Raw genomic sequence first — 17,232 nt, 5'->3', positions numbered from 1 at the left:
TTAAAGTGTTAAGTCTCACATGACACCCAACACATAGTAAATGACTTTATCATAATATAAGAATTGATCAGAGTGAGTTTGATGCAGCCATCGTCAAGGTGGGAGTACTGGGACATGCGGGTGGGGGAAAAACTCCAGAGCTCAAGAGCCACAGGGTTGGGGAATATTTCCAGGGCTGAAGGGCCAGTGGGTGGGGGAATCACCATTGCTCTGCAACTCCAGCACTGCACATACAGAAGTAGTCCCTGTGAGTTGCACTAAAGAGCAGTACAGCGCCACAACCTGAACCTACACTCCTCCGACGCTGTACCGAGGCACTGTATACATCCGACACAATGCGGGGGTAGATACCATATGCAGAATTGACGCAGACGCCTCTATCCAATCAAGTTTCAGGAGGTGGCGCCCCCTATGGGTTCATTCCGCGTAACTGCACACTGGGGGCTGTTTACACCAATTTCAGGACCACTTAATAAAACCTTATATGCACAGAAGACACCCTTTTGAGACACCTTGTAAATCTCAGGTAAGCAATTAGATCCCTCTATGACCAGTAAATGTTTGATTGGTGTTCACAGGGTACCACAAATTCCCTGACCCAATGCCTCCGTAGGCACAAAGCATTTTTTATGCTAATCAAACACATATGTCACTTCCGCCCTTTTTCACACGCCATTTTGATAGTGTACTGGGTACTGGACCGGGTCGTATTGTTTAAGTGGATGGCGGATTACGTTAATTGCTTTCAATTATATCATCATTGTGCGTCTGGGAGGACCGTGCTTCGTCGAAAACGCAGCGGGCGCTCGGCGCTTCATACTCCCTTTCCCCTCCACGAGCCCAAACATACCACAGGAGCTGCTACATGAGTTGCAGCAGCTCTTCCCCAGCAGAAAGACAGCTCTGGGTCGGCCCGTTACAGGAGTCGAGCTCCCTCTTACGGCGTGGTGTGTCCGCCCGTGAAGCGGACGACGAGGCACTCACTCGCGAGGAGGGAAAGTGAGATTACAGGCTGCTGCTTTGTGTTAGCGGGAGCTCGAGACAGGTAAATACAATCTCTTCCCATCGTACGTAGGGGAGCAGTCAACGGAGAACCACACCAGAGAAATTGAATCAGAATAAAATATGAGCCGGCTAGCCTGCTAACTCGCATATTATTACGAATTGGAAATATGGAGGGGAAAACCCGAGTCTTTGGTAAAAATAATAATAATTATATATATATATATATATATATATATATATATATATACACACAAATATATTAAAAGGTCCTCACAAGCGAAAAAGGCTCATAAACCAGTTACATTATGATTATCTTTAAATTCAATGAAGTCCACTTGTTTCTATGATGGTTAGGTTTAGGGGTAGGGGATAGAATATATCTTTAGCCTGCTAAAAAATACATGAAAGTCTATGAGATGTCCTCACACGTATAGTAAAACCAGCGTGTGTGTGTACAGCATAAGACTGGACGCTCTGCTGCACCTGGTCGTGGATGAAAAGGAAAGTCTATATTAATGTATTTGGTAGTTAAGTGTCAGACTCTTCTAGTCTGTTGGTGGTTTTATCATCTGCACAAACTCTTAAATCAGATCACTCACTTCAGCTCACTCCGTTATATCTCTGATTGCTTTGACATTTTTCTCATTAATAGTTCACCTGTGCAACAAATCACTCGTCAACTACATGCCGACATGTTTGAATGATATTTATCTCTGCATGTGCAGTTTCTCTAATAATAAACAGTCATTACTTTACTGCATCTGGTCACAAAGTAAACATTTCAATGTGAGATGTCTAATTGATCAGCTGGTCAGAGTTTTCTACTAGTCAGTGGGTGATTCTCACAAAACCTGTCAAGAAAATGTCCTGGTCATATTCAGTAGTGTAGCCAGAAACTTTTGGGTGGGTGGGCCATAAATATTATTGATTGTATGAGATCTGTAAATGTTTGATTTATTTATTTAAAGCTGAAGTAGGTTACTTTTTCATTGTTAAAATACTTTATTCTATCCTAGCGTAATATGCAGAAATAAGTGTATGTAAGCCATTCATAGGTTGATTTTCTTAAAAACTGTAAACGCTGTGTCTCTGTGGCACTATAAAAATTCCTTTGTTTATTTTGAGTGACCCGCCCCAACAACGTTACGCCACCAATTGGGGGTGGGAATATTTAATTGTTTGGAAAAAAATGTAGACGAGGGGTGTATTCAGAAAGCTGTTTTGAAAATATTTTATATTCTGTTCGGTGGCGATAGTGGCACAGAAATTACATACTTCAGCTTTAATACAATTTTGTACATTGTTCGTGTTTATCTTATTGTTTCCAGGGGTGTATTTAGGACATTTAGTTACTAAAGGTTTTCTAATTTAAGAATATTAAAATATCCATCAACACTATTTGTGTTTGAGTACAATAATTTATTTTAGGCCTGGCTCCACAGGGAGGTCTTGGCCCACCTTGACAACCACACCCACCCCTAAAATTATATGGGCCACCGGAGGGTCCAATTGTCCACCTTACATTTTTATAATGGATTGTATTATGGATTGCATGTCAGTATCACAATAAAACTAGTCTATGTACTATGAGACATTTCTGTCTGCTTTGACATGCTTTGTCATGATATTTCCAAAGTGTTCATTCTCACATGACACCCAACACATAGTAACTGACTTTATCATAATATAAGAATTACCAAGACTGGATATTTTAACCATGGAATGTACCAATTTTGTGCCACAACTCTACCCTCATTAAAGTGGGGAAGAGATGATGCAACGGATGGAAGTAATAACGAATAAAATACACAGTCAATTCATAGATATGACATTTGTAATTGGCATTATTTTATAATAAAAACTAAAGTGGGTCACGTTTAGGGTTTTAGGAGTTTGGTGAGTATTTTAACATCCACTGGGTTTGATGAACAGGTTAGAAGTTATTTAAATATATAGGCTAATTAATACAATTCATAGCAATCGATTCTCATATATGACAACAAATATTTTATTAGACAGGGAAGATAAAGTGGTAGGAGCCGCTGCACTACAGTCAACTGGATGCGCATCTCATCGCTTAATCAGGTGTTTACAGTGTAAATAGCTTCCTTATAATAAGAGCGACCTGGTTTTGATTTTTAAACTGCTGTTGTATTGAAAGCTTTAATTCTGACATTATTCAGTTCAACAGCCTCTGACATTAGCAATTCATGGTTCGAGGCCAGCAAGCTTTTGGCTGTTGGTGGAATAGGTGTACGAGACAATGATTATGTGGGCCTAAATGCCCAATAGGTGGCACCTGCCCACCCGTGGCTATATATATATCACTGGTCATATTTAACCCCTGATCAATACCAAAAATATTCAATTATATTTTGCATAATGAGAAGGAAGCTTATATTTAGGGCCATTAAAAAATATATAATACAACATTATTTTCAGGGCTCTTACGGGCATTTTACCACCCAATTCTCATTACCGAAATAAAATAATTTTCTACTGTTACAGAAAAGAAAAATCTTGAAATGAATAATTAAAGGACTTGCGTAAAATGAAAGTCAGTACTGAGCAAATACAAGCCTACTATGATGTATAAACTATAAATGCTTTATAATAAAAAAACATAATTTTTTCACATTACAGTAATGAGAATTAGGGGGTTAAATGTGTTTAACTGTCATAAACTTAATGTCACAATGTAAAAAATTCTTATTGACTCAAAAATATACTTTGTTCTATAAGAAAAATATAATGTTTTTTGTTTTATTTATTTTTTATAATGGAGTAAAATAGAATCAGGACATTTTCTTGACATGTTTCGGGTGTCACCCAGGTATGTTGTCATTTCCACATAATTTGCTTTTTCACTTTGTAATTTATAATGATTTTTTTTTACTGTCATTTCAGTGAATATGTCATTTCAGCATTAATCATCATCACAGCATGATTCAAAGTCAGAGTAAAGCCAAAATTGTAATGCTTGAATTAGACCACTCTGTTTATCATGCTGATACAGGGTTAATGTTTTTTCTATAATGACTTGATTAGGGCGGTCATTGAGCGAGACAGTCATGACTGAAGTTGACTGGAATTCAGTTTGAAATTAAAATATGAAAGGTCTGATGTGCATCATATATTTGTTTTTACTTAATCAGTCACAATTTGCCTGTGTATATATGCAGTATGTATATATTCTCAGTCACCTGTATGTGAGGGCTTCAGAAAATAACTTCCACCCAGAGCAGACACTGCAGATATAGCTGTGTTCCACACGCTACCCTCTGATGCTACCTCAACAGGAGGCGCCATTCCAGGACTGTAATGCAGAAGACTGCACAAAAAAGAGAGTGGAAAAAAAGCCAGGCAGAACTGGGAGAGGCTTATATAACATGGAGGCAGAAATGTCCTCTAGCGCCATCTAGAAACGATGGGAGAAAGTCAATGAGGTGATGAGGAATGCCTAACCAAAGAGAGGGAGCCCCCATTCTGTGCTGAAGTGAAACTGCTGCTCTTTGTTCAAAAAGGCTATACAGAGTGATGCCTGTCATTGGTTAGGTCAAAAGCTGACACAGGTTTTCCTTGGTGACTGGTCATATAGGTATATAACCTTTGTTGATCTCTGACCTCATATATGTGGTTGCAGTTTACTATTTGTTCAGTCAAATTTGGTGATGTCATAAGTTTAGTGGGATTTTTCAATTTTATTTCTCAATTTCTGATATTTATTAATCATTAGAGCTCTGATCTACAATGCACGTAGACTGACAGGCTCTCTGAGCCACAGCTTCGTTAGATGTGTTCATTTTTTTGGTTTGTGCTATAATTTTCACTTTAAAATAAGAGAATAATTTTGTATGGCAAAACAAAGTTATCTTATTTGTAGTCTATTCAGTATGCACCTCATTATCGCAGGCTGTGATGAGGACAAAGAAAAAGATGCTGACTGACTCATTTTCTTTAGATCTTTGCCTCTCGTTAAGCCTGCACCACACTAGTGGATTTTTCTAGTGATTTTCAGGTGTAAGCTTAGTTTTTATAATCACCGGGCAGTAGGTAAGAAATTGAGTGCGCATTAGCCTCTGCCAGTGGGAGGTCATTATTCTCTTGACCGTCGAGACTCCCTGCTGAGTTAATGGTTCCATCACCTGGAAAAGCACATCAAATGTGTTAGAAAAAATCTTTCTCTGCAGGGATGGGCTCTTAAGTGACCAATGAGCTTCTTTTACTGAAGAACTGAGGTGATTACACTCAGCCGCATATAATCTGTACAAATGGAGATTGTAATCCATAGTGATTCTGTCATCAAGCAATTATCCTTGGGTTCTCCTCCACTAAAACGACTAATGAAATCAGAAAGCGCACAACAGCCTGTTTTTATTAAATGTAATTTCTTAATTCACTGAAAGCTGCATATGGACAAAAGCATTCTATGGCAAACCTTGAGGGGAAATACACAATCACACATATTCACAAGGTAAAGTTACTCAGTGAATCGCATCCTAAATCTAGTGCTGGGCGATAAAACAATATCGATATCAATGATAAGCGTTTGAGTAGTTTTTGATATTTAGCCTATGTCCTACATCTAGACAATCAGATCAGGTACGTGTTGCTAAAAAACGCAAGCAGTTCGGTAAAGTTATTCAACTAGCTAACTGAATCACAATCATGAAATCAGCCTGTTAGGAAGAATTAGTAGTCAGCCCTGCTGTCATGGAAACAGGCAATGAAGCTTGGTAGCCGCTAGCTATCTGGTAAATTAAATTTCGTTGTGCACCGAACAAGACCGCACTGACAATGCAGTACAACAACTATCGACTGAACACCACAACAATTCCGACATCAAGACTTTTCTGTTTATTATGTATTATGTATAAACATGTATTGTTTAGTTAAATAATTTTTCATGATCCATAGAGCTGTTACAGGCAATAAAGTGTTTCTTTTTGTGATGTTTAATGGGGGTTGGCAATCCAGCTTTGGGTGCATTACCACCACTTATTGTGGAATGTCACAAGAAAGTCTTTCAGTAGAGTCAAACATTAGCTGATTTTGTTAGTTATTTATTTTTTGGTCATACCGCCCAGCCCTACCTAAATCACCGTATTACAATTTTTTTGTTCATGCAGTTCTCCTGTTGTTATTTGGGCGAGCTCCACATGACAGGGAATCAGAGAGAGATAGTTGGGGGAGTTATGGCTGTCACCCCTCTACAGTTTTGTAACAGCAAGTATGACAAACATCCGACTGAAGAGAGCAAGATCTCTCATAACGGTCAGCAAATGTGTCACCCTCTATGGAGTCTGCTTGTGTGATGCTGGCTTTAGTGATCAAGACCATTGCTTTTACATGAAACATTACAGTGAATGTTTTTGCATGTACATCAAAGTGCAGATAGCTGTCAAATCAGTTCATTTTAAAACTCATACGTTTTTTTTCCTGGTGTTGATTTCAAAACGTAACCGACATGCACACATTAAATAAGCTGCCAGAACGCTGGTAACAACATTTTCATGCAAAGAGAAATCGGGTTAATGGGATAAAATGTGCTGATCAGGATTTGCTTTAAACAATTTATGACATGTCCCCCAAAAAAGTCCATGATGTTTACATGACTTTACATGTTGTTGGCTTATTAAGCATAATGTTTTTAAACTCACTCAATGAGATACATAGACAACATTGTGACAATTTTATTAAAGTCATTAAAACTATTGCAAGACAAAACCAGACATATTTTCTCTGCTGAAGATCAATGGAATTAACATTCATGAATAATGGTAATAACTTGACAATGCATGATAATTGCATTTCAAGCAGCATGTATACCTGCCCAAATTAATTTGATTAATTTATTTATAGGTGGACAGAATGTTTCAACTCCCAGTCAACAACCTCAGCATTCTAAGGAAAGCTAGGAAAAATGTGAAAAAAGTGCTGGGTGACATTGGCTTGGAGTTTTGTAAGGAGCACAGTGATGTAAGTACTACAAAGGTAAAATGTCTACATGGGCAAAAACACCTTCATTTACCATTTACTCCAATGAAACACAAAAGGAAACACACTCCTTTTGTTTTCCACTGAAGAAAGTCATATGGTTTCGAAACAAGCTAAGGGTGCAATGTACAATTTATACAGTTTTCTTTTTTTTTTTTTTTTGTTTCTACACTTCTCTTTTTACAGAACAATGCTTACACTAGTCAGATGCACAAATATGCAGAAATTCTAACTTTGTATGTAGCCTTGATCATAATTATTAGAATGAGACTCACTATTTGCTCCTCTTTTCCCTTTTAGGACTATAAAGAATTTATTCCCAATGAGTTCTATATTAAGAACACGTCATGGGACGATGTTTGCATGTGGGATCCCTCAATGACCAAATCACAAGTGAGCAGTACCTAAAAAGCTTACTTAAGGAAACAATTTTATAATCTTTCATCAGTTTTTCTGACCCAGTTGTCTTCTTTGTTTTCTCAGGAGTACCGCTCAAAGCCATTCTGTTGTTCAGGTTGTACATTCTCCTCAAAGTTTTTCTCAGCCTACAAGAGTCACTTTCGTAATGTGCACAGTGAGGATTTTGAAAATCGCATTCTTTTGAACTGCCCCTATTGCACTTACAATGGGAACAAAAAGACATTGGAGACTCACATCAGACTGTTTCATATGCCGAACAATGCAGTGCGCCAGAATGCTGGTGGGCTTCAGGCAGTAGGGGTTGGCTTGAAGGATGCTGCTCGCCTGGATAAGACACGTGATAATGTTGAGCAGGCAGTGTACTACTGTAAGAAATGCACTTACAGGGATCCACTATACAATGTGGTGCGCAAGCATATCTACCGGGAACATTTCCAACATGTAGCAGCACCGTACGTGGCGAGGCTTAGTGACAAGGCAACACCACCTAATGGGACAGCAGGCTCCGGTACAGGGAGTAATGCTAATTCTAGCACCATTGCTGTTGGTGCCCACAATACATGCACAGCCATTCATTGCAAACGATGCCTCTTTGTACCACGTACCTATGAAGCACTTGTGCAGCATGTCATTGAGGACCATGAGCGCATTGGTTATCAAGTTACTGCCATGATTGGACATACTAATGTTGTGGTACCTCGGGGAAAGCCTGTAATAATGGTGTCTCCTAAAACTCAGGGGGATAAGGGCATCATTGGTATAATGCCAAAGGGAACGGCAGTGGCAGCTGGAGGGCAGCCTTTGTCTACTCAGCAGCTGAGTCGAATTGTCATTCCAAAAGTAAGTTTGAACTCAACTGGGTTCCTGTCAAGTGTTCACCTGAAACAAGGGGCATTTGGTCTGAAGCCAGGGTCTACCCAAGCTTTGAACATTGGAGGAAAACAGGTGCCGTTATCGATGGCGCAGCAGTCTCAAACAAATAAAACTCAGCTCTCTGCTAGTCTCCGCAGTTCCGTCTCTACATCAGCATCCACATCTGTACTAAAGATTCCTCAACTGACCTCACGAGTTCAGGCAGCGGCTACTACTGTGACTTCTGTTACCCCCAAGAAAGGCAACTCTGTCACTGGCACATCTTATACTCAGAAATGGAAGATCTGCACCATCTGCAATGAACTCTTTCCAGAAAATGTATATAGTTCACATTTTGAGAAGGAGCACAAAGCAGAGAAGGTGCCAGCGGTGGCCAACTACATTATGAAAATCCACAATTTCACCAGTAAGTGCTTGTATTGCAACCGTTACCTACCTAGTGACACACTTCTTAACCACATGTTGATACATGGCCTATCCTGTCCACACTGCAAGGCCACGTTCAATGATGTCGAAAAAATGGTGACTCATATGCGAGGGGTGCATCCTAACGAATCCATCGAGCAACGTACAGACTCGCCACTTACATTTGACCTTACACTTCAGCAGGGCAATCCGAAGAACGTCCAACTGATTGTCACCACATATAATATGCGAGATGCCCCTGAAGAATCTGTAGCATTCCATGCCCAAAACAATGCGTTGCCATCATCAAATGTGCATAAACAGGTTACGCCACAAATCTCAAAGACATCCTCTGATGCCTCGGGTGCAATAGCAGCTAAGACTTCACCACAAGCGGCTGTTCCCTATAAGAGGGATGTAGGGAAAACACTTTGTCCTTTGTGCTTCTCTATTCTCAAGGGACCTATTTCAGATTCTCTAGCCCACCACTTGCGTGAGAGGCATCAAGTTATACAAACGGTTCATCCTGTAGAGAAGAAGTTGACCTATAAATGTATACATTGCCTTGGTGTCTATACTAGTAACATGACAGCTTCCACCATCACATTGCATCTAGTGCACTGCCGCGGTGTAAGCAAAACTCAGAATGGTCGACCTGCTCCATCTGCCAGAGTTGTGCAGGCCCAGGGGGCTGGCCTCAAGAGGTCAGGTCTAGCAAACTATGACCAGACCGAGCCAAAGAAAAGGAAAGTCATTGCAGATGACCAGGCTAGGTCAATGTCACCTGAGGACCCTGTGGTCTTTGCCTTGGACCCAAAAGGTCTTGAGAATGAGTCCTATGAGGCACGTAAAGCGTTCCTCACTCAGTACTTTAACATGCAGCCCTATCCCACTCGCCGAGAGGTGGAGAAGCTGGCATCCAGTCTCTGGCTTTGGAAATCTGACATTTCAAGCCACTTCGCTAATCGAAGAAGGAAATGCATGCTTAATTGTGAAACGCAACAAACTCGTGTCTTACTAGGATTTAAAATGGAAGACATTGTACATTTGCAACATCCCATCAACTTTGACTCAAAGTGGTATTTTGAGGGCAACAAACATGAGCCGAAAAGACGAACTTCTAGAAATCGTATAGGCCGATCTGCCAATGCCATTAACATTCAGAAAAGAGCTACAACCAATGGTGAACTGCAACAGAAGCAGGCGACGCTGGCAAGGTTTGCTGCTAAAGCCTCATTCTACTCAAATTGTCAAAAGGCCTCCATAGGGAGCCACTGCAATGCTTCAATCGAGAGCACCTTAAAACCTGGAGCACTTGTCAATTCAGAACCAATTGCTGTGGACTCAGACAGTGATAATGAGGTGAAAGTCATTGCTGTGCAACAGCAAGAGAATGCTTGGCTAAATACACAGTCAGTTAGCAGTGAGGAACCAGAGGTCAATTACAAAGAGGATGGGAGTAACTCTGATATCAGGGAGGACTCACACAGCAAAAATGGTTATGGGTCAAAAGACATGTTAGAGGAAAAAAAGCAGCCAATGGGTGAGTGCCAGTCAGATATCACAAACAAGCTTGAACAATCAAAATCAGAGCCTGTTTTAACAAAGCAACAGGTCTGATTTCAGGACAGGGTAAATTAAATGGACATATATATATATATATATATATTTGCATTTGTGTTATGTTTTGACATACACCAACAATGCTGCCTCATTGAACTTCTGGGCCTTGGTTACAGAGAGTAGCTATAAGGATATGCTTTTTATTTAACTCCTAAAGCCATTTAAAAGGCAAAAAAGTCATATTTCACAGTTTTGAACTTATGAAGATGACTGCGAATGAATTCAGGGTTGACTGTCTCTCAGGATAGGGAAAGACAACACTGAACATGCACCAAACAATAGAACATGATTTGCCTTCAGTTTAAGTTTCTTTAATATATACCAGAAACGTACTTATTAATGTTTGTTCAGCCACTGTTGTATGGCTAAAGGAGTGTTTATTAGAACACCACAGTTTTTCATGAATTTCATGTTATATAGAATAGATAGTGTATATTTGTACAGTCTTTTAGATATGCCTAAGGAGATGTGTAGGTGTACTCACTGATTGAAAAAAAAAAAAAAAAGATTTGCTATACTTTTTGTGCTCACGCTTAATGGTCATATGTTCTACATTGGATCACATTTACAATGGATGTGGCTTTGGTGGCTTTTTTTCTTGTTTACTTTTATTTACAAAAGTATAGCATTTTGCTAAAAATATGTATATAAATATAAAAATGCTTATTAAACAGAACAATCTCTTGCTTTTGTTTTGCTTGTTTATAATTTAAGTATTTTTATAAATATATTACCATTACAAAACTTGTATTTTGCTTTAAGGGCAGCTTTCCATACATCCACTGCCCTAACTTCACAATAAATGGCCATTAAATTGACCACTGTATCATTGTGATAAGTAGACTAGTCTGTGTTTGGTTCAGCCCCTGCTGAATGCTGTTTGTTTTCTCTTCTAACGATTTCACTTAAACTTCTACAGATGGACTGCTGTTGTAACATGAGGTCCAGAATGAGCATTCTGTCTTCAGTCTAACCTTGTGTTTAAATTTGTGACCTCCAGTTATTGTTTTTCCTCTTTTTTTTTTTTTTTTTTTTTTTTCTTTCCTTTTCATTCTGAACAATAAAGTGCTGTGTTGTCCTCTCAGTGGTTCTAACCCTGCACAGTCTCTACTTTTCCACCTCTCTATGACCTTTCATCTTCACTGTTTTAGCGTGTTTTCAGCAAACTGCACTCGTCAGGGGTGACATTTGTGTAGGTTGGCCTAGTTTGTAGAACCACGCAATACAGACACAATAGAATTCCTGTGTGTTACTTTCTGTCTTCTGTGGAACACAAGAGAAGATGTTAGGCAGAATGACAGCCTCAGTCACCATTCAAGAAAGTGAATGATGGCTATGGCTAACATTCTGCCTAACATCATCTTTTGTGTTCCATGGAAGAAGGAAAGCCAAACAGGTTTGGATGAGTAAATGGTGAAACAATTTTCATTTTTAGGTGAGCTATTCCTTAAATCATTTGCTCGGCATGAGAAGTAAAAATGAGATGATTTTTTCACTCAAATTTTTCCCAGTAGAAAGTGAGCTTATCTCTGTGTTATAAGGTGTTACGAATGGAGTTTTAATTAAGCAGCAGGTGATTCATGTGACTTCCGTCTGGGCAAAGCTGGATTTTGGCAATACAGAAGTCTTTAAACTTAACACACGATTGCTCTCAGCTCACTGAAATTAACTCTTGCTAATTGTGTGTGTTAATCCATTCCTTTAGTTGTCATTTTAAAGATTTTTCTTCACTATTGCACTGAAAAGAATTTTTATTTTTAAAGGGATCTATATGCAATTCAGAGTTAAGATAAATTGTTTTAATCCTTATGAACTCCCTTGACCCTGAGGCCAGTCTACTCATTAATGTAAATCAACATTTAATACAAGTGGCCTTGAATATTTCTATTACAGTGTGTTGGAGAGATGGGTTCTCAAGGTTTATCATATTTTATTTAACCAAAGAATGCTGTAGTGGGGTTCAATAAAAACGGAAATGTTACATGATGGTGGTTTCAAAATGGAGGAAAGATCTGAAAAGTGCACTCTCACCCTCACAGAATGACTATTTTCCCATTATGCAAGTCTGAGAGAGAAAGAGAGCTGCGAATGTGTGCATGCTTGTTGGTAGGGGTGAGGGGGGTACCGATGGAGAGAAGCATAAATAGGCCTAGTGAGATGTGCTTGTCCACAGAGCAGTATCATAATGGGGGAGGGGGAACCTGAGTCTGACTAGAGGGGTAGGATGAGACTCTGTAGTGCCCTCTGCAGTCGGAGAGGAGCTTTGGGCAGCAGCACTGCTTCCGGTGGATAGTGTAGGACGGGGTCCTGAGTTTATCACTAGGGTTCAGAACATTGCTGCACACATCATGCACATGTTCAGTTGAAATATGATGAATGATAATATATAATAGCTTGAATATTAACACATTGACTACAGAATAATACAGGACAGAGTACAAGCCTCCAAACTCTTTGAGATGTTTAGTGGGGTCTAAAATTCTGAGAGCACACTGAAAATTTGGGATTCAGTAATGTGAATATCTATTTTAAACCTAGAAATAAGCAAAGTTGTATCATTTTGAAAAATTTAAAGGAAAGAAATGTTATGATGTAAATTATAATAATATCATATTATTGACCATGAGTTTTTTAAACCATAAGTTGACTTTAAAACTCTGATTATGCTTAATAGGCTGACAATGTGTGTGGCCGTGTAAATGCCATGTTTTCCTTTTAAGGTAAGGTCATAATCGGTTTAAGCATAAACCCAATGGTAACAGTAGATTTTGCACATTACCCTGATTTCGCATTGCATGAAAACACCTTCGCCGGCTTTAACATAACTTCTTATGGGTTTCTCCAATGTGTGCAAGTGTTGAGTGCATGACTGTTTACATTTTGACATAAAAAGCTGAGAATAACCCGATTATTACTAATCTTGCACATTTTGATGCATTGTCGATGTTTTTGATTAAGCTGATTTATGGTAGTTCACAGCATATTGCTCTGCTTGTAAACATGCTCCATGCTAACTGCTTTTATCTAAAGGTTAGATTCCCTTTCTTTCATTAAATCACACACATTTGGGACATTCTCAAATCATGCTGGGATAACATGGATAATCAGGTTTTGCATAAGCTTGTGGAGTCCATGCCAGCTTGAGTTCATGTTGTCATTACAGCACAAAGGAGGCACATTTCAAAATAATGTAAATTTTTCAGTGCAACTTTTCAGTCAAATTGTTATGCAGATAAAATATATAAGATAAAAAATGCTGTACTTTAAATAGTATTATTTGTGTAAAACCGCACATACTTTAGTATGATATCAAGTAAACATCTGCACAGTCAACACCCACACATGCTATTGCTTGAATGGGGTTGTTAAACACTCCTACTGTAAAGGTGTTGAACTATTAACACTGATAAATACATCATCTAATACGTAATGGACATTGTGATTTTTATAGTTCATTTTCAAAAGAACCTGGCTTAAAGATGCAATTCTAATATAGCTTTTGTAGTTGTCATGAAAACATGAACCTTGGCTTGGGGAACATGTTGACTACATTTGAAAAATGCTGAAGTCTCCTGGTCATGGTCAGGGCAGTGCTAATGCAGGGCACTTGAGAGTCAGGTACTAGTGCCAAAGGTTGGGCTTGGAGGAGGGAGTTACTTTAAGGGTAAAAGCTGGCAACTAACCATAAAATATCTTGAAAATGAAACCCACAGCACAAGCACTGCATTGAAGGCATAGAGGTATTTGACTTCACAAAACATTCAAGGCCTTGGATGTGTTCAAAGGTTGCACTGGCTATCAAACGGTAAAAAGCATATTATAAAATCTCTCAAAAGCTTCTTCCACTGCTGGAAAAGTTTTTAAATATTTTGGGTCTGAGTCAACAACCGTGTCTCTGATTATGGGATAAATGTTACCGGTGTTACATCCATCGGATGTTCTGTATTGCTCTTGTTGTAAATACAGTACAATAAATAATTTTTTTTAAAAGTTTTTTTAAAGGAATATTCCGGGTTCAATACATATAGCTCAATCAACAGAGCATTTTCTATTTGAACTGACAGTCTCCAAAAGTTGTGACTCATTGAAAACAGTCAGATAACTGATTTCAAACATATGTCGTTTAATACAGTGTTAGTTGACGCATAATGTGTTTGTGGACTTTTAATATAATTCTTTCTCAATATCAAGACTTTAGATTAAAATGGATATGAATTAATCGTACACTGTAAAAACAAAAAAAATGCTAAAACTTCAAAAATAATCATGGCAATATGATGCAGATTTTTACAGTCTTGATAACTGCCCTCACTAACATTGCTTTGTTTAGTCAATGTGAATTTGTTACACTAAATGCAAAAATTCTTGTTGAGAGAACTGCAAATTTCTTGTTCAGCTAACTATCAATTTACAATATGAGAACTTTCATTTTGTCACCATTACATTGTTTTTATCAGAAGTTAATTTTAAGCTTTGCCTCTGAAGAGAGGTATATTGTTCAAGTATGTACAGTTTGGACACAATAGACCTCAACTCTTAACACACAATCCTCAGTAACGGTGACAATCAACAACACTCATTAAGTTAAAAGATGAGCTGCTAACATTACCAAACAACAACTTATTAACAGTGGCAAAAACAAAAAAAAACACCATAAAGTCAGCAAACAGCAAAAAAATAAGCCTTCAACACTAACCACATGTTTTTTTTTTTCATGTTTGCGATGCATTCTGAGAAATCGCAAATCAGCAAAACTGTGTATTTATGTAAATTAATGTAATTCACATTTCATAGAATCTGTGCCTCAAAAATCCCCATAATATGGATAAAATGCTATTTAATTCTCCACAGCGAATTGTAGAGTATATCTTAGGTCTCACTGGTCACCATTTTTCTAAATATTTGTCACATTTTTGCCCTGTTGTGTGCCAAATTATTAAGAATAATGAAAAAATACATTATACAAATACATTGAGACTTTCAATTAATAGAAGTTCATACATAATAATTATAAAATAATTAGCAATCTCCCTTACACAAGTGTGTTTATCTGTAGTGCACATGGTCATGACACACAAGTGCAGTGTGCTTACAGGGTCTCACTGCCCCTCTCTCTCACTCAACTTTCCTGTGCACGGTTAGGTCAAGGTTGCTCATGTGTTTGCTAGCTAGGGTCAATAGAGTTATTTGGACATATCAAATTAAGTTTAAATTAATTTAAATGAAAAATAAATTCAGTTCATTTATGTTTTCACTACACAAAGTATTTGAGTAGATCCTACATCATAATTTCATATAAAAAAAACTAATTTTCATTATGTGGAACCAATTGAATTGTTAAAGTAAAAAAATATATTCAGTGTATACTGTCCTATACATTAATGTAAAAAGGCTATTAAATAAAATATTAAATAAAATAAATAACATAAACAAAAATGTAGTTTTCTTTGGTAAGCACAATGTCACTCTACAAAATTAGGACACTGAGATTTGATAATGTGAGATATGTGGTAGTTTTCTATTATCACTAGATGGCAGTGTTATAAAATGTGTGTTGTGCAATGAAAATATATTTCTGCACTGAAAGGTTGGCCTGAAAACTAAAGAAAGGGAAAAGGGGCCATTAACAAAAAGACACCTTTGTGAAATATCTTTTGGTGCTCTCAAATCCGTATCAAAAAAAGCATTTGCTGGTCACATTTAGCATTGTTTAATTCAGCAACACATAAGGTATAGATATTATGTATAGAAATTATTGGAATAACTTCTAATATTTTGTTTTTTATTTGTAGTAAATTCATAGTTTGTATACTATAATATGCCAAAGCTAGCTTGAGTATGACATTCAAATTGGTGGGTCTACCTGCTGTATTGCTGCGGTGCTGTATCTGTATTGATGGCCAGTGATGTGATATACTGTAGTTCTTGTTGGCCAGCACTGAGAGGTTAAAATGCTTATGTAAAGGGGATCTCAGTGGGACGTTCCATTGCACAGTTGGAAGGTTCTTCGTTCAGCTCGTGTTTTGGTCCCTAGCCACAAGAACAAACTGTGCCCTGTACTGAGTTCCTGATGGCCGGAACTATATGTCCTCCTGTTTATCGCTTAACCTCCTCAAATTCTATACACCACAATTGTCTGATTATCTCTGTCTTATGCTGTATATTTTAAAGGAATAGTTCAGTCCTGAATATCTTTTTTTTCCCCCACAAAGGAAAGAAAGATGATTGGAACAATATGAAAGTGAGTAAATTATCAAATAATTTTCATTTTTGGGTGAACTATCCCTTTAAGGTATCCCCTTTCTGTTCTTTAGCTGTAAAAACTAACATCTAAATATGCATATTGGATATCAGGCCATATTTCTATTTATGAAGGTAAATCAATAATTCAAAGAGTTAATTCAATTCACGTCTATTGATCATTCATTGTGCATCTTTCTTAAAGGATGAGAGAGAGCAAAAGATTGAAATTAAATCTGTTGTTATTCACACTGATGGGAGCAAATATCTATTTGCTCACTGACAGGCTGTTGTGTATTGGTCTTTTGAGTTGGTGAAGCTGAAAAGACCTTTTCCATATGCAATGAAAATTTAATTTAGTATTGGTTTTGAATTACTGACAAATAATTCACATTTTGCAGCTTCTGCTTACTATGCAAAACGTATGGCTGCAACTTGGAGGTGATGATAGGTTTTACATCTTTCAAATCTTTATTCTCAAATCAACGCCCTTCATAAACACTCCAGTTGTCATTTTGTAGACTGTTTTTAAACAGTGATTCATATTAGGCTTTCATTTAAGGTCCACTCAGCACCTTTGTTTATGTTGCATTGCCCAGAATAGCAGTTAAAACACACTCTCACAGCAAAATCGTCAGGATTCGTACGACTTTTTCGAAATTTGGCTAA

General features: G+C 37.9%; 1 protein-coding gene across 1 annotated transcript; it reads left to right on the top strand.

The window, feature by feature from the left end:
* The first annotated feature begins 695 nt into the window (after positions 1–695).
* adnpb (activity-dependent neuroprotector homeobox b) lies at positions 696–11,390 on the top strand. Its single transcript, XM_052091535.1, has 4 exons — positions 696–1,045; positions 6,868–6,984; positions 7,303–7,395; positions 7,486–11,390. The coding sequence occupies exons 2-4, from the start codon at positions 6,877–6,879 to the stop codon at positions 10,318–10,320; spliced, it is 3,036 nt and encodes a 1,011-aa protein (XP_051947495.1). The 5' UTR covers positions 696–1,045; positions 6,868–6,876; the 3' UTR covers positions 10,321–11,390.
* The last annotated feature ends 5,842 nt before the right edge of the window (positions 11,391–17,232 follow it).

This window comes from Xyrauchen texanus, chromosome 25 (assembly GCF_025860055.1).
Source record: "Xyrauchen texanus isolate HMW12.3.18 chromosome 25, RBS_HiC_50CHRs, whole genome shotgun sequence".
Classification (NCBI taxonomy): Eukaryota; Metazoa; Chordata; class Actinopteri; order Cypriniformes; family Catostomidae; genus Xyrauchen; species Xyrauchen texanus.
Note: the sequence above shows the minus strand (reverse complement) of the source record. Positions and strands in the feature narration are given on the sequence as shown.

Excerpts from the sequence above, each read along its gene's own strand:
- adnpb (XM_052091535.1), top strand. The coding sequence starts at position 6,877 with ATGTTTCAACTCCCAGTCAACAACCTCAGCATTCTAAGGAAAGCTAGG. Across the intron at positions 6,985-7,302 it reads TTTGTAAGGAGCACAGTGAT|GACTATAAAGAATTTATTCC; the intron begins GTAAGTACTACA and ends TTTCCCTTTTAG. Across the intron at positions 7,396-7,485 it reads CCTCAATGACCAAATCACAA|GAGTACCGCTCAAAGCCATT; the intron begins GTGAGCAGTACC and ends TTGTTTTCTCAG.